Here is an 18,947-nt window from a genome sequence, read left to right as displayed (position 1 = left end):
AAATGACATTCAAACACATTCATACGTGGAACATTGATTTGATTTTATTCCATCAAAATTTATCAAATGTTTTTGTGCACTTACAGGATAGATAGCAAGAGAAAACGAAACTTCTGAACACAACCCTGCAAAATGAATTAAAGAACTGACATTTGAGGGACCATAATGCTTTGTTGACAACGCCAGTGATACCAAATATACTGCACAAACTAATGTTACCAAAAATCACGACTGTTTTTTAAATTTTTGAATGTGGTCAATACGTCTCAAAATGTCAAAACTTGAACTTAGATCATTGAACTTCCTTGTATCTATTGTGAATACAAATAGAAGGAAATGTCAAAAAGGTGCTTCAAGTGTTGCAGCTTGGACTTGAATCAATCATTTAAAAGAACTATTTCATAATATCCCAAAGGAATATTTGAGACAAGATTCCGAAATACATGAATTAATTCTCCGACAGTTTCTTTAGAAAAATGAAGAAGATAAACTGATTTCTTAGTTAAAGAAATAGCAAATTTCCCTCCAGCTACTCATTTCCCGTGTGAAGTAATTTCTTTGTGAAGTTATTTCACTGCACTGTTACTAATGTGTCTGATGTTGTTTTCATTTCCCTTCCTGCTCATTTCTCATTTCTTAAACTTTGTTTTATGCTATTCAAATTACATCTTGTTTCGCAAAAAGTTAAAAACTCTCAAAAAGGATATGATGGAAAACACAATTTACAACTTACGTCAATATTTTAGCAAATCCACTCAACCGCATGAAACTTCTATGTCGCTCTCGTCGTTTGGAAGCAAACAAAACCAAAACAAAAATAAATCAAACAAACAAAAATGAAAGAAAAACGACACAATTTGAGGTTCACATAATTTCTAGACTCTAAAATGCTCCGTTGAACCCTAAATAACAAAAATAAGAAGGAAAATGGAAAACAAAAAGAAAGAAGCAATTCTCATATAAGTTTAATTGCTTCTCGTTGAAGCACAAGAGAGACTTGGTCCTGTTTTTAAATGCAAACATACATTAACATCAAGTGCTCCTTTCCTTCTTTGATGCCTCAAACTCCAAGTTGATGATGTTGTTTTTGTTGACGTTGGAAGTTGGATCCATGCTGGATCCATTACTGCGCCATGATGCCCTCTTTCGCTCTCGTCCTATACCATCCAGATTTTAAAAGACCTTATACATTTTAAAGCTATGGCTACGTACATATTTATACCGGCTCCTTCCTCCAGACATGAGTTTTTAAAAAACATTTTGCTACCTTTTTCACGAAATTTACTTGCGACAAAAAAGGAAAAGAACTACACGCACATAAAATGTTATATGGGCTTCGGAAAAACCTTCCTTCCCTATCTCAAAAAATTACTATACTGCTCCCATAAACTATAAACACATCACCTACCTTTTTTCAGGGCGAAAATAAAGGCTTAACATCCCTAAGAGTATGCTTTTAATTTTGAACCCTCCTTTTTATTGCACAGCGTGATTTAATAATCTGGGAACCCTTTTTCCTTTCCTGTGACTAAAAAACTCTCGGGCTCTGGTAGCGGACTTTGACTGAACTAAAAGCAAAACATAAAATATGTTCCGTGATACTTGTGGTACCACCTTAACTATTAAGCATAATAAGGGATAAAAACGAGAACGAGGTTAAATCCCCGCCGCGCGCCGCCGTCGCTTATAAAAATAGAGGACGACTTGAGTTTGAGAGTGAACGAAAAAAAAAGAAGCGATTTAACTCTTCGTCAGCGTACCAGGAATTAAAATTTAGAAAGGAAAAAGAACGAGAAAAATATAATCCCAAACTAAGCCCCATTAAAATGCAAATAGGTTTGTCCTTTGGTGTAGGTCGTTCGCTTACTTGATAATCCATGAAATTGTCATCGAAACTCATGTACGAATTATACATTTCTGCTGAGGACGTTCCAGCACCAGTGGGACAGGACTGCTTTCTGGCCACTTCTATAGACTCCATCATTGCCTCATCGTCGGCGGGTTCACGTTTGAAAGAAACCCTCTTTGGAGTACTAGCCTTACTGTTGTTTACACAATCCCCAGCCCTCCTCAGGGTCCCCACCAATGCCCCACTGGTAACCATATCACCGGCAATGCTCATCATAGCCAGGGCATTGCATCCAACAACTGGGTAATCTTCATTGTTAGTTGTGGCAACTCCTGCACCTCGTTCTCCGGCAACTGCCCTCAGCTCGTACTCGTTGTTATCAATTGTACTACAACCCCCGAAACTGAAACCGGGAATGCATGTGGTTGCTGCTGTTTCGTTTCCATCCATTCCTGTGTTGCCACAATTCTCTGTGGAACGCTTGTTGTTGGCGCCAGAGACTCCCGCTCGTCGCCTCGATTGTTGGCTGTCTTCGCTCTCGGGAGCTTTTGAGCGAGTGAGAGTTGCGTAGGAGCTGGTGGTGGACAGACGACGATGCCTTGGGCACCCAGTGGATTCCATGGCAGCAACAGCGGCGCTCGGATACATAACCCCACCGCAAGCAGCACTACTAACAATGGGAGTCTGCTCGGTAATCATGGATGGCATGATTACCGCCCCACTGACATTACCACCAACCCCACTCACAGAACTGCCACATCCATTATTCATCCCACCGCCACCGGACTGTGACTGTACATAATAGGGTTGCTGCTGCTGCTGCTGATACGCGACAATGGGGTTGACACTGCCGGATGATGAGGCGTTTGCAGAGGCGGACGAAGACGGATGATGGTGCAACTGATATGAGGGCGGCTCCAGCTGCTGGTGTAGATTAGGGTCGTTAATTAAAGTTCCGATTACACGGTGACCACTACTTCCTACAGTCCCACCATCGAGAGACGCTATCGCTGTAGCCGGGATAACCATTACCGGTACCATTTGCGCGTTCGACAATCGCAGCATCTCCAGCTGACACAGTTCATCGTAATTCAAAGGTCTCAGATCCATTTTTACCGTAATTTATGTAAAAAAGTCAAGCAAAACAAACACACGACACACAACACAAGTTGTACACAAATTCTTGTTCAGTTTTATATTTTATGCACACCCACACGCCCAAATTTTCTTTTTTCTTGTCAGTTCTTTCCTTTCTAGACAATCTTTAGAAAACTTGCAAAAGGGCTTAATCCAACGAACCGGCAGATGGCGCTCATTAAATGCATCGTTGTTATCGAGTTAAAAGTGAAACGGAGACTGAATTAGAATTGTCTCATCTGTTTCGCCTTTCGGACAAGGATTTACATTTAAGAAGAAAGCTTTTTCTCTCTCCGAGCTGGATTTTTTCACAAGTCAGTTGTGTCATGCGCTTTGAATTTTCATAAGTGGATCGTATGTGGATTGTATTTGTTTAGCTCAGCTTGTTGCAGATTCCTTAGTGTGGTTTGTTGTTTTTTATGTGTTGTCCTTATCGGAGCCAGAGGGTATATCCTCATCCTGTCTGAGTCACAATCATTTTCGATAAAGAAAAACAGCTAACAGCTTTATATGTTTTTCGATCCCTTTAAACTCGATTTAACGAACGATTCTTAGTTGAGTTGGATGCTGTTTAAGTCACTTAAGGCAGCTACAACGAAGACGATGTATACCCACGGAAAGCGCAAAAATCCCCGACGATCCCGAAATGGCAGATGTTTGTCATGATGGTGGGGTGTAGTTAGCGTAGCGCAACAAATTCGCAATTGACTGGGTTTAAAAGTTTAATGAATTGGGATTAATTTTATGTTACAGTATGATTTAGTTGTCTGTACTACAAAACCGATGTTATCGCTTAATTTATTCTAAAAGGAATTTATGAACATTTATTTTTGGATAGGATTCATCCCAACTAACAAAACACAATAACACCAGAGCCACTTTGTGGCGTTTTATTGAAGCCCCTTGACATAATTCCGCTGAGCGTAGCGTATGTGTCAAATGTTTACCCACTTTGGGAAAATTGAGTTCCAAAAACAAAACTAAAACTTAAACAAAAACAAAAACAAAACACTGATTGCTTATCATTTTGCTTGGTATAATGAAGGATGACACTAAGCCAGGGAATAGTAGGTATATGGCCTTAGTCTGCTATTTATTGTAAGGATGAGAAACAAAGAAAACAAATCATTTTTGCTTGATCTATTGACGGTTTAGTTTAAATTGGATTTTGGTAACTGTATATTGACATGACAGACAATGATTTTGATGAAGATGAATTGTTTGTCTTTTGGACGAAACTAAAAGAAACAAACCTAACCTAACTGAATCAAACGGAGCATATTTTATATATATGTATTGTATGTGTGTGTAGGAGGTATGTTGTAAGTCGAGGGTCGTCGTCGATGAGTGCGTGTGTAATGACGCGTTACAGGAAAGATATAAATGTTTTTGATTTATCATCAATTTGTAAGAAAATATGTAAGTTTTAAAAGAAATTAAAGTTTTAATTGAAATCATGGATGGAGGGTTTGTTGTTTTCCCAAAATAAATTCATCTTTTGAAGGGTCCTTGGAAGGAAAAGGAATAAGTACTTAATCTTGACGAAAGAGTTTAAATTGAAGGAGGCAAACGCAAGTGTAATCATGCGTCAGAACGTAACTACGTAAGTAACGGGTGTTTCTTAGAGGCATTAAACTTAAAATTGGCAGCACTGGTCTCTTTGACAGCCATTTTTGTTTGTAATTTATCTTTAATATGGTTTAACATTTAATTTATAAATCAACTGACAGTTTAAGCACGCGTATTTTAGCTGAATGGGTTTCAAAACGAGATTGCCGGTTTTTGTCTTAAAAGTAGCTAAAAAAGCATTTTATAAAACTTGAAATAGACATAGTTAAAAAGGATTTGTCAGTGTAAATTGGTGGTTCGAATTCGTAAGCAATGCCATGACAGAAAACGAATAAACGTGGTTAGGCGTTCCACATTCGTTAAGTTCGCCTCAAGAACGGACCTCTGCATTTCATTTACGATCAAAGCCGGGCTCGAGGGTAAATAGAACTCTGAGTATTACGGTTAAGAGAAAAATTCGGCTGATTTTTTTAACTAGAGCGTAGCTCCTTAAAATAACGGTGAAAGAGAGTGATTCATGACTAATTATGACAATCAGCCTTATTGTGAGTTTCGTCAGGAAAATGATTCACCCAATTTTTTTTTTCGGCCGGAATTTAAAAAGCTATTGCGAGTTTCGCACGAATAGAATTGTCATGTTCAGCAAACTGAGCTCGCAATAAATTTCCTCATCTCTGATTAAAACATAAAATGAAATCTTATATTTCTTGTTTAACTACACTTAATATAAAAACCTTATATATTGTTAAATTTGTTGTTCCTTTGTTCACCTCTAAAAACTTAAGTGGAAATTTTAACGCCAAATGACATTTCATTCCGCCCGAATCGAGTGCTCCCAATAAGGGAAATCTTTCGAACATGATTTTTTTTTCGCCCGAAGCACACAATAGCTAGGCGAATTAAAAAAAGGTATTTTTTCGGGTGGAATCTTGTTCACGTCAAACTCACATAGGGCTGAATAAAAACTGTGTGTTGAATAATGTCCAAAAGGTTTAAGAAAATGTTGGAGCACTGGCCTAGTGTTGGGAGTTTGAGTATTAACTTTAGACCTATATGTATAAAGCTTTGGAAAATTGAAGCCAGATCAAAGGGAGCGACAAATTTCTGGCATCACTTCCAAAAACCCAAACAACTTTTGGCATTCCTTGGGTATATAATCGTTCCATTTAATGTGGTTGGTGATGCACATTCAGAGAATATTGATGTGTTTATTTCATTAATGCAATTGATACTTATATTAAATGGAGAAGGTGTATATCAACTCCGTTAACACTGTAAGACAGTTTTGGGTTTTTGAATTTTGGGAACAAAACGAAACTCTGGATCCACCAGTTTTATTGTGTGTTTCAGACATTAATCCGTTAAACATAACTTTTGTTAAACGATTAGACAAATTTGAAAGCACCAAAAGAATGCATTTTCGATAAGAAAGTCTGATTCCAAGTTTATCGAATTCCTTTGAAATATAAATTGCAATAATCTTAATTTTCCCAAAAACGCTGCAAATATTTGTTCCTCTGATCTGTGAGAGGAACTATGCGAATCCCAGTGAGCTAGTGGAGATCAGACTTCATCCTCCACCAATTAATATAAGTTATCAGGGTTCTATATAATTTTGAACCATCGTTAAAAATACAAACTTTACTAAAATAAGGTGGCGCAACAGTCCGTGGAGAACCAGGGCCTAGTGGCTTACAACCAAAAATACTCCATTACCAAGATCGGAATCTCAGACTGAAATTTGCCTACAAGCTAAGTACACACTAAATGTGTGCGTGAAATGATGCAAAAATCAAACACATTCTCACATTTAGTGTTCCGACCCATCAAAATGCTTCATTATAGTCTGCAGGCACATCTAAATGCTTTATGCTTTATTTTGAATGTTTTATGGCCTCGTTCAAAAACTAAACAATTCTAACCAAGAGAATCTGAAGTGCTGACATGGTCTTAGATAGGAAAATTTGTATAGCTTTTTAATTTCAATCCAAATAAATGTTGTTAATGTACATAAAATAAGATTGACCAAATACATATTTAATGATTTATTAGTGCTAGTTTTTATTTACATAAATTATTTGCGAACGCAATATGAGCTGCAACTGGTTAAGTATAATTGGAAATGGACAAAACTGTAACACAATACTTTGTAAAACGACAAAACAGGCAATTTTTTCAGCTGTAGTTGGCTTAGAGCATTTTTTTGGCGACGTTAGAAGTTCAGGTGGAAACAATAGGCAGATGCCTCCGTATTTCTTTGTACAGACAATGCTGTGAGAAGCATACTTGTGAAGTTCCATTGCCAACTTAAGCTAGTTTAGATTCCTCAATTAAATTAATATTTTCATCATTTAAGCAGTTCGATAATTGCAAGACCAAATTTTAGTTTTGTTTGTTGCAGGAATGTTGCTGAAAATTTCTTTTTAAAGGAACTATATTAGAGTTAGAATTTCGTTTGTAGTTAGATTTTGAAATACAAATTTGAGTTAAACATGTTTTAAAAATAAGTTGCTTTGTGTAAAGCATTTTTAATATATACGTAACTCATTAATTTTGTTATTATTAGCAGCACTTTTATTAAACATAACAATAATAAGTTACCTTGAACTTTGGTAACTAAACATTTTTACGGAATGAATGAAAATTATATTTTGCTTTAAACTGTGGGAATTCACTAAAAAGAAATTCCTTACGTCAACAATAAACATTAATGTCGATTATTTTATCTATTGAATGAGTTGTACATGAATTAGAACGATTTTTTCACGTTTTCATTTTGTGATATATGTCAAAATTTTCATTTTATTTGTTCTGCATTTATTCAACAGGTTCGCTAGAATCGTTCTGATTAGTTTTTTAAAACATTGGTGTTCCTTTGATGCAAGTTTTTTTTTATAGCAAACACATGTATGCATCCATCAATCAAGAATGTTATGGATAAGGTATTTTTCGATTATAACTCTTTTTTTTTTTAAATTTAATATTTATTAACCAAAATGGAATTCAAGAATAGTAGCAAGCTTAAATCATTAAAAACAAACTATAAATATACTTGGATTAGTTAAATTAATACAGATTTTGATTATCTAGGTGCAAAAAAAATATTTGGGCCGTTCATTAACGAAAATTTATTAGAATTCAATACAAAAAAATTGCGCTCGCACCCTTAATTTGATGGTTCTTCGAACGCATCTTTGATACAATAATTCGAGGTTAATTATGAAATTCAAAGAATTTCGCAATGATTACTCTAAATTAGTGAATGAATTACAACAAAATGAAGTTGAACATGCTTTTTTCAAGACAAAATTGTACATTGGTTCACTATCAACAAAATGACTGCAAAATTAAAGCTTAAAACTGACTTTTTCTTTGAAAAAAGTAAAAAGAAAAACCTGAAAAAAACATATTAACCTCTCCATTTTGTTTTTGCTTTGCAAGGTGCCGCTAGCCCACGGTATCGTTTTTTTTGTTTGTTTTCACATCTATTCATGGACTAATTGTCAAAATTACAAATACAACAATGTAAACAAACAGGTTTGAGAGAGTGAAACGTACGAAAGATTCCGATCTTGGTAAATGGAGTATTTTTGCTTACAACTCTCAACCATGTCGCCGAGTAATGTTGTCAGGTTTGGAGGGGACCTATAATTTTAAGCCGAATCCGAACGGCAAATTTGAGAAAGCACTTTTCATGACAAGAATTACTCTTGGAGAATTTGTCAATTCCTCGCAAGAGGCAGTACCCGTGAATAAAAACTTTATGTGGCACAGGCAGGTATCGAACCCAAGACTTCTCGCATGACAGTCCAACGCGCCAACCATCATGTTCCTGGTACTTTACCTTTACTACAGAACAGAAAATTAAAGGGTTAAAAATTCAATTTTCGGTAACTCTTTCCTTTTGCTAATTACTTCATCAAAGAAGGATTTCTTTTTCTAAGATAGGCAGATTTTTCCAGTTGTCAATTAAGACTTATTTGATTTTTTTTAAATACTTCATTACGCAAAAGTAAAACTTTATTACCTAGAAACGTTTGAAGCTCGCTGCTACTTTATTAAGAAGAAAATCAAATTAAACGAAGATATCTGTTTTTGCAAGAAGTTACATTTATGGAGTTGACAATAGACAAAATTCACATCTTCTGTAAGCTCTTTGTTTAAAAATAAATTTTAAGCTGGTGGCACAGTTCTTTTTCCAGCCTTCACTTATTGAAAATCGACGATGACAGATGGATCCTACCATCTTTAGACTAACAAACGATTTTTGTCGGCCCTAAATGAATGGTAAATGACAAAAATTACTTGGAACATCTGCGATGAACCTTTTCGCAAATATATTGTTCGTCTCCAGTGGTTTGGGTGCAATTGGTCCAACTTTCGTTATAACCTTACTTTATGTAAAGTTATCATGTTATCGACTGTTTTCGAAAAACGAAACGTTGTTTTCTTTTAAACAGAATAACGTCGACTATTTTTCTTCTACAAAAATACCAACGACAAGTTACCATCGTGAGTCGCAGTTAGCCCCCGTGTTTTTAATGCTCACGTTTACAGGTCCTTGCTACAAAAATAAAAAAGCAGATACCTGTTAACGAAAAAATTTATGAACGAAAATATTTACTTTACTTTGCTTTACACCATTGCTTGTCATTGATTCACTCACTTCAGTAAGCGATAAAATATTAAGTTTTTACCGAATTCAATTTTTCAGCTGCAAAGATTTTCCTTTGAGCTCAGATTGTAAAATTGTGTAGCCCAATTTGACATTCCACATACCTGTATTTTTATTCCGTTGAACGAAATACCATCGGTACGATGCCTGGTGTTGATGTTTCTTTTCGCATATCATCGTTCTTTATTCAATTGACTCAAGGACGAATCGAACAAATTCAACGACTCCCATCGTGTGTTCACATACTTTTTGAAACATCCTGGAGCTTTGCATTACTATACTGCTACTGAAAAATTATCCAATTACGTTTGTGCGTTATGTTTTTTACCATCATCGGGAAAAAATAATAAATATGAAAGAACAAACTGAGAAAGAAAAGTGAAAAACAAGATGGAATGATGCCTCTGCCTCGTCAGCTTCAGAATTGATTAAATTTCATGTAACAGCACTCACAGAATTCAGGAGTCAGGACATCCTTGTCAGCAACAAATTACATGTATACAACACAGAAAGAAAACAAAAATTACACAAAATTCCCCACACAACATTCATCTCCTCAAAGAATGAAGAAGGGAAAAAAATAAGCACAAACATAAATTTTGCGTTCGAGCGTGTAAACACGTAATATGTATCAGTGCGATAATTGTAGCTTGCTCCTTGAAAGTCCTTTAGGCTGTGAGTGTGTTCAAAAAAAAAAACAGAAAGTTTGACCTCACCCCATTTCAACTTCTGCATCATTAATCCATTTTATTTCCATGGTAAAACGGATAGTCCTTACGCCTTACGAGCGTCCAGAAATATATGACGTTTGTTGATTTAGCTGCTAGGTATGTTTTATAGAGGTAACTCTCTATCTCTCTCTCTTTCTCTCTAATCCACTTGTTTGTGTAAGGATCAAGGATTATAGAGATTGAATGTGGGAAGTTTCGTTCAAATATCAAATTAAATAACACATGTTGTATATTGTCCTTAAAGTTGATTACTTTTCATTCAATTTGAATATAAACCTACAGAAAGTGAGATAGTTATATAGATAAGAGTGAGAAGGAAAATAAGAGAGAGAGATGGAAAAAAAGGAAATGTGTTTATTAATTTATTTTGGTTTTTGCTCTGAAAAAATGGGAACTGGAGTCAAACGTACAAAGTTTATGTCTGCCATTTCTCTGAAAGTAATGAGCGTGATGAAGAAGTCTATGGGAAATAGCTTCATTAAAAACGAATTCCTAGATACCTAAGGAGTTTTTTTGACAGTTCTTTTTAATGCAAAGCTTTTTATGTCGCAATAAAATAAATTAAGTACCTTCTACATATGGATGTTCATTTATGATGTCTAACATTAATAAAATATATGTTTCTTCCAGTTAAGTATATATTTAATGAGTGACATGCATGCATGTTTTATGTTGTACTCGTAAAAAACTTGCGTTTAAAAAATAAATAATTAGAAAGGGTTAAAGTTCCGTGCATATTAGACAGACACACATTTCATTCACGTGCTTGCAACATTAAAAATGTGAACACGTAATGTTTAAAAGTTATAGCTAAATTTATTATAAGCTAGTTAATGGACAGCGTACTTACCTTCGAGGTTTTATATTATTTATACAATAAACAGTCCATAAAATGTACGTTTTTGGAAGCATACAAGAGATTAAACATAGTCTTTATGTTTTACAACTTTTTGAAAAAAACTTTATTGTTTTATCGAAATTAAATAGAGACGATATTTTTAAATAATAACAGATTTGTCAGTTAAAATGTTTACAAAATGTCTTACAGACTTACAATTTTGTATAAAATGTTGCACGAAACGTGGCTGTCACTTATTTTCAGACATTTTTAAAATGTCAGATGTGGTTGTTTATGCCATCTCACAATTTTGTTCACGAGTGTTTTTGTTAGAGACATAGAATTTTGAAGTGGAATATAACGACCAAATTTTTACTTACTTACTAACTTAAGGTTACGCTACAGTCCGGGGCGGACCTGGGCCTCAACCAACATGCGTTCCCAGCCAGCTCGGTGCCTAGCTATAGCTGTCTCCAGTTTCGCACGCCAAGGTGGTTGAGGTCTTCACCCACCTGAATGCGCCACCTTACTTCTGGAACACAATGATGTCGGAGCCGGAGTCGGAGTCGTAACTGAAATAGCTGTCAAAGTATTCAATGTACGCAATGCAAATGCCGGAGTCGGAAGAGTTGACTAACTTTTAACTTTGACGTACGACACATGTGGCGTTTTCATTTTTGAAGTGAATAACTTGGTGATTATATTGTTTTTAATAGTTTTTCAATAAAAAAGTGGAAAAATATTTAAATAAGAAATAAAAATGAACAAAAAAATATTTTCTGTGGTTGTTTACTGCAATATACCAAATAACATCAAAAAGCCGTACGACACATTGTATGCGTACCTTTTGTGAAACGTACGAAAAGTTGTGACAGATTTTCCGACTCCAGTTACGACTCCGGCTTCGATTTTACATTGTGTTCTAGCAGTTAGTAGCGGTCTTCCTCTACTGCGCTGTCCCTAGGGATTGGATTCGAAGATCTTCCGGGCTGGAGCGTTGATGTCTATTCGATCTACATGACCCAGCCATCTAAGCCATTGGATCTTAATTCTGCTAACTAGGCCAATGTCGCTGTACAGCCCGTACATTTCGTCGCTATATCTTTTAATCCATTCTCCATGCGTACGGGACCAAAAATCACCTGAAAAATTTTTCTCTCGAAGCATCCTAAGACGCTCTCATCTTTCTTTGACAGGGTTCAGGCCTCAGCGCCATAGATGAGAACCGGAATGATGAGTGTCTTAAAGATGGTTATTCTAGATGCTTGAGAGAGGACTTTACTTCTCAATTGCCTTCTAAGTCCAAAGAAGCAGCGATTTGCAAGAGTTATTCTTCGTTTTATCCAAGACGTCGTTGTTCAATGTCCTTTTTTGATGACAGCATATACTTGACAGGGATGCCAAAACTAGACATTGCTCTGTAGAGCTCTTCCCTATATATCCTATGTGGTTTTAAAATGGATAAAGATTTGAAGCTCCTGGGTTTTTTCCAGGATCTGCCTCCAGACTTAAGTTTAGATATAGCTATCTTCACTTCGTCAAGATCGGGTAGGCGAAATTGTTGATCTGCGTCGACTAGGTTGAGTGGTTCCATCTCCCTTACAGCAGAATTTGGTTCGTCATGGCCGTTATATAATTTAGAGAAGGGGTCGTCCCAAATTCTCAACATAGGCTGCGGTTCTACTACGATGTTCCCCTGATCGTCTTTACAGGCTTCGGTTCGTGGCTGGTACCCTTGGGAGTTTTTTTTACTTTTTGGTAAAATTTACGAACCTCATTCCTGTTGTGACATTGCTCTATCTCCTCGATCGCGCGTTTCTCATGCTCTTTTTTTTCATCTAAGAAACTGGTGTTCCTCTCTCCTCTTCTGCTCCTAGAGTTTGCGGGCAGCTCTGGTCCTTTTGTAAAGTGCCGTTTTGTATGCTTATTGTTTCGCTGCGTGCACTTGCCGGCATTCGTCATCAAACCAAGGGTTTCGCTGTGTGGCAGTGTGAAACCTAGCACTTCAGAGGCGGCATCTCTGATGCCTGCAAGGCAATGTTGCCAATGGTTTTCAATTCTTATTGCAGGCAGGATAGGACTACTTAAGAGGTTAATAGAGACTCGATCGGAAAAGGACATGGCATGGTGTGAACTGCGTACTCGCAGTGAAATCGATCAGCCTGAAGCCGTTGTCGGAGGTGTTGTCGTGCAGGCTGTATCTCCCGGTTATGCCACCAAAAGTGCCTTCTCTTCCTAGCTTGGCATTAAAATCTCCTAAGACAATTTTAATATCATAGCCAGGGCACTGCTCATATGTCTTGTCCAAGAGCTCGAAAAATATGTCTTTGATGTTTTCATCTTTCTCCTCTGTTGGGGCATGAGCGCATATTAGACTTATGTTGGTGAATTTAGCATTGATGCGAATTGTCGTGATGCGCTCGCTCACAATTTTGAAACTCGAGACTTTTTGCCTGAGTCAATTTCAACAACAAATCCACACCCAAATAGAAGCTGTCTTTTTTTTCGGTAGCAGTCCCTGTAGTATAAATCGCAGTCATTTAGTTTGCGTTTGCCCGGTCCATCGCACTCTTGGATGGCGGTAATATCTGCCTTGCAGTAGTTTAGGGCTTCTGCTAACTGTTCGGCTACACGTGGTCTGTTAAGGGGCCTAAAATTCCATGAACAAATCGGAAGTTTGTTGTCCGTATTTCGTTAGCTTTGTCAACATTGAATCCGTCCGTATCCGAGGCTTCTTGGTGCTTCGCAACTAATGTATTCTTTTACGTGGTCAGGAAGTCACCCCGACGGCACAACCCCCAACATGGAGGGCCAGATTCTTAGTATAACTTCAAGGACGGGAAGCCGGATAAACTGCTCCTTGTAGGCCTGGGCTCCGAATTAGTCGTAGAAGTCCTTTCAGGTGTTTACTAACTTGTTCAACCTTACTGACTACTGTAGACGTCACCGTTGATTCCATCTCGAGAATTCGTCCGCTACCGTCTGGATAAGGAGAGGTGCTTTAGTGGAAACACCTCTCCCGTCTTTCTCGTTTGCTGCCTCTAACAACTTTCCAAACTTTTAATTTAATGAATAAATTGTGACACAAGCTGTGTGACATGTTGCAATCCACAGAAAATAGCCAAGCCGGTGCGGCGTTAATTCGCGCTATTCTGGATGCCAATTTATGGGTATACGTAACGTGAAACTATGCAGTTCTTAAAAGTTTCCTTCAATCCATTCAAAGTGACACGGACTATGTGACAGGTTGTCTGCGTTCTATTGAAACCACAGCTCTTGCACATCATGGTTTTTCAATTTATGAACGAAAAATACAGCTATCATGTCTCATAGCGGTTACCATTGGTTGTTACGTTCTGACCAGCATTGTTATTAAAGAAGTATACGGACCAATCAAACGTTAAAGTGTCTCAACATAATTGACGGATCCGTTGCAAACCAAAACTGAGATCAATAGCTAAACTTAATTCACGAAATTCAATATCAACGAACAGCGTCAACAGACAATATTTTTTTGAGAGATACAAAAATGGCTATTATCCAGCCCGTTGACAGCTGCTGTCAAAGTACTGACTGATTTGACAAAATTCAAAGATTTGACATATCGTAGTTTCTTAAATTTAAAAATCAATTTAGAGTATTTGTTCAAATTTGCAAATCGTAGTTTCTTTAAAACCAAATATTTTATGTGAAACGTAATTTTGGAAGGCAAAGCAAGGAACAAACATTTTTAAATTATTTTGAAAACCATGGTGTTGCCAGGTGGTTGCCTTTGGGTTCGAGTGATACAACTTGGAATGTTGTCAACTCATGTTCTTGAACATGACATGTACACATGAACATTTGTTTCATTGAAGCTCCCCTAAGGTTACATAAAACGCACGTGAATCGAAATTGTAATATTGTAAACTCTTTTGTCCTGTGGATGTTCTTAACACCAAAGTATATGATTTGGAATTTGCATATCAATATATAAATGAAAGAAACAAAAAAAATCAATTTGGTTGCTAAAAACCAAAACTGGGCTATGATGTGGTTTGGTATATATTCCTATTACGTACCTTACCACAATAAAGGTTTCTCTGAAAGCATTCAAAGAATCCACCAGCAGCCACAGCCAAGCCGTTCCAAGAAAAACTTCTAAGAAACATTCCTTAGTAAAAAGTTCATTAACAATGCTGATGGCAAGCTTCTTAAGGCGGACAAAAACAACATTTGAAGTTGATGATGGCAGAGTTGTGAGAAAATTTTAAATTAAATTTTTGTTACTGTGACAAAAAATAAAAGTTTTTCTTTGAATGACTTTGGATACCTTCAGAATAATAATATAGTCAAAGCCCACCTTAATATTGGTCATCTTCATTAGAATATACAAACATATAATTTAGTTTTAAAAGCTGTGTTCTTGAAACTAAAGGTATATTATAGGTTCTTGAGAAAAAAGAATACAAAAATAATGTCTCGTTAATGAAGTCGTAGTTTTCGGTTCTTAGCCTGAACGTGACCATTTTAAGACACGTTCACATTCACACAGTGGTTGTATTATAACAATAATAAAAACACCCAAAACAAACCGAAACAGAAAAATCAATAGGAACTCCACTTAAAAGGAGAGCTTAAATTCTCTAATATGTTTGATTGTTTCGATTTCAATAGTCTGAACGTTCCTTCAAACTAAATGTCAAATTTGATGGATAAAAAAATCAAACTATTTTGATATTTTGTTGGTTGGACAATATGTTAAACTAAATTTTAAGCTCGTTAAATTTATTTTAAGGAACCGATTAAATAGGACTTTGTATGGACAAAGTTATATTTCACAAGCGTTTTTGAGAATATTTAGTTTTTTTTTTGAAATATCACTGGTATTCCAAGTATTTTATCGTTCAAACTCAAATGGAAATGTTTGTTGGGCCAATGTGAACACAAATAATTTCAACAATCCGTCAAATAATCATCAAACCAAATTTGAGAGTGTGAACTCCCTTAACGTGCATTTCATTGGTGGCTTGTGGCTTGTAGGATTGGGACTGTTTGTTTGTCACAAAACGGGTGTGTTTATTGATTGATGATTGCACATCGCAAGCTTAAGTGGTTGTGTACACTAAGTTAGGTTAACATGGCAATTTAAATTCTTCCGTTTTTTTTTAGACGAAGAGTTTATCACATTGTAGGCCGTCTTGAATTTTATAGTTATAACAAATAGTTCGTAAAAAGTATACATATATGTATGTATATAAGTATATGTATAAATATATAAGTCTTTCACTTCCTAAAACAAAATGGTGATAGCGCCATTGAAAAAACGAAATCTCTTTGTCTTGAAATGTTACGGTCTGACAATGTTGACGAAATCCGAAGTGTACACAAGCTCCACTTGAATGGAAATGTTGGAAATATTTTTGTCGAGTTGCAAGACAAAAATGATGCAATTCAATTGCTAAGGACTAGGGTACATTTTGTCGGCACTGCTATTTCAATACACAAGGACTTTCCCATGGCAGCAAGAGAACGTCGGAAAAGAATAATCAGCCTGAGAAACAACTTAAAAGCTAAAAACAAGGATTTAAAACCACTTATTAGAGGCGAGACATTAAAATTAAATGAAATCACATTTTACTTTGATAAAAACAACAATCTTGCGAGTGACAGTTCTGATGGATTGACGTTTCTTCAACAACTGATCGGGGATGGTACAGAGGTTTTTGCTTTCACCGCAGCTAATATTTATGCGGGAAACACAATGGAGTCCAATAGTAGCCGCTCTTTTAATAACCCAAGTAGCTCAAATTGTAATTTTTAGTAAAAATGTCGTCTGCCGTATTAAATGTTATCGTAACCTATCAACAAGTAATAATTGTAATTATTCAGTTCTTTCTTATAATGTATCAGGTCTAATCAATAAGACCTTATTTAGTAGCTTTTATAACTATGTTAACAGCTATGATTTTGTATTTTTGTTTGAAAACTTTGTAACTGAAGTAGAATATGATAAATTTGAAAATAACTTTAAGAACTTCGATTTTGTTTGGGAACCAGCTGTGAGAACGGGAACGAGAGGAAGTGCGAGTGGAGGTTGAATCGTGTAATGCTAGAGGAAAGAGATTACTTGACCTATGTGACACCTTTGGACTGCGAATTGTGGACGGGACATCCGCATCAGACGAGTTTGGTGAACTAACTTTTGTTGGAACACAAGAAAATCTGTCATAGATTATTGCATGATAGGAGGGACATGGAGCGACTATTTTCTTGATTTTAAAGTTGATGTAGTGACATTCTCGGATCATCTACCCACAACTATGAAGCTTACAATTGTTACCAAAATTAAAGTGGAATCCTAATTACCTAGCTTCCTATCAGAGTAGCCTCAATTCTTTATTGATGAATGTGGATTACGGAAAAGAATCGATCACAAATTCCATAACATCTGCATATCAAGCCTTTATAACCAACCATAGGAAGACATTGCCAATAGAACCTTGGTTTGATAGTCAGTGTTTGCGTGCTATACAGAGATCTTTTACGTGGCTGAAGACTCTTCGAGTTTACAATAATGAATACTGCAAAGATAAATACTTAGGAGCCAATAAGATATACAAAGACCTTTGTAAACAAAAACGAAACCAATATTTTATAGAAGAGTCTTGGAGGTTGTCACACTGTAAGAATGCTACAGATTTTTGGAGTCTGGTAAAGATTCACCGAAATCTAACATCGACTGCGCTCTGTCAACATTTCAAAGAACTCTTAAATTCCCCGTCCAGTCCAGCTCCGTAAATATATCGTTTGCTGAACATAAATTCGACAATATTCTCTTAGATGCGCCAATAACACAAGAGGAGATAAGACGCACTTTAAAAACCTTAAAAGATGACAAATCGGCAGGCACCGACAGAATACCGGCTGAGTTTTATAAAAACGGAACATATGAACTTATTGAAAACTTTATATTTGATTCAACAAAATTGTGGAACATGATATTATACCGCAAGAGTTTAAAGAGGCCTTAATTTTTCCGATTCACAAAAAAGGAAGTACATAAAATCCAGAGAACTAAGCTTTCTTAATGCATCATATAATATATTTTCGTCAATTTTGCATCAACGACTCAATGAGCGGATAAACAAAAACGGACTATTAAATAAATTTCAAGCTGGTTTTAAGCCTTGTTACTCTACGATCGATCACATTTTTGTGCTTAAAAGTATCGCCGAAACTTTTCTTCAAAACGGGAAAAAACTGTACAGATTTTTCGTAGATTTTAAAGCAGTTTTTGACGCTGTGGAGCGAGCGCTTATCTACAAACTCTATGCACTGGGATGTCTTCAAAGTTTGGAAAGGTCTTACAAAATCTGTATAACAGAATCAGGTGTTCGACAGGGCTGTACGCTAAACCCTCATCTATTCGCACTTTTTATAGAAGATTTAACAGATTATATTTCTGGAGGAGTTGAGTTTGCGGGGACCACTATAAAGGCTCTTTTCTACGCTGACGACATAGTACTTCTATCAGCAGCACCACAAACGCTTCAGTTGATGATCAACCAACTATATAGGTACTATACTACGTGGAAACTCCAAGTGAACCTTAACAAATCGAAAATACTGGTCTTCAGAAATGGAGGTGGAAGAAATAGTCAGAATGAAAGACGGTTCTTTAATTCAATACCTATTGAGGTCGTAAATGAGTTTAAATACCTAGGAGTAACCTAGGAGTAAACTTAAGTATTTAAAAACATCTTAACGAAAACCTCTCTAAGGCCAAGAGTGCGATTGGATCTTCATGGAAAAAGTGTTTTGCAGTGTCGGAATCAGTACAATTTTGTACATCGGAAGTATGGGGTTACAAACAATACGTTTGCTTAGAAAAGTTGCTGAGATTTTTATCAAAAGGATATTTTATCTGCCGTCCAATGCACCAAACTACGTAGTTGCATTAAAAACTGGTTATTCACCACTCTTTATTCAGACGCTGAAAAGTCAGGTAGACTATTTTCTAAAAGTTCTAGCTTTGCACATAATCAACCGAAGTCTCAGTTGGTATGAGGAAGGAGCTCGCCCAATGATGTGGTATCGAACTGAACCTGCATGTTGGAGCTTATTGCCTTCGTTGACGAGAAGCTTAGAGAGAAGTACATTGAAGAT

The 18,947-nt window shown here is 36.3% G+C and overlaps 1 protein-coding gene across 2 annotated transcripts in view; it reads right to left on the bottom strand.

The window, feature by feature from the left end:
• LOC129942389 (uncharacterized) overlaps positions 1-18,947 on the bottom strand; it is a 300,491-nt gene that overhangs the window by 21,268 nt on the left and 260,276 nt on the right. The window contains exon 1 of one of the 2 annotated variants that reach the window (XM_056051297.1): positions 1,868-3,187. The exons of the other annotated variant lie outside the window; for it this stretch is intronic. Within the exon in view, the coding sequence (XP_055907272.1) occupies positions 1,868-2,959 (1,092 nt within the window). The 5' untranslated portion in view covers positions 2,960-3,187. Of the gene's footprint in view, positions 1-1,867; positions 3,188-18,947 lie in introns of those variants that run through there. 2 annotated transcript variants of the gene reach the window in all.

The sequence above is a fragment of the Eupeodes corollae genome, chromosome 1 (genome assembly GCF_945859685.1).
Source record: "Eupeodes corollae chromosome 1, idEupCoro1.1, whole genome shotgun sequence".
NCBI classification, from domain to species: Eukaryota; Metazoa; Arthropoda; class Insecta; order Diptera; family Syrphidae; genus Eupeodes; species Eupeodes corollae.
The sequence above is the reverse complement of the archived record's forward strand: the minus strand, read 5'-3'. Positions and strand labels throughout refer to the sequence as shown.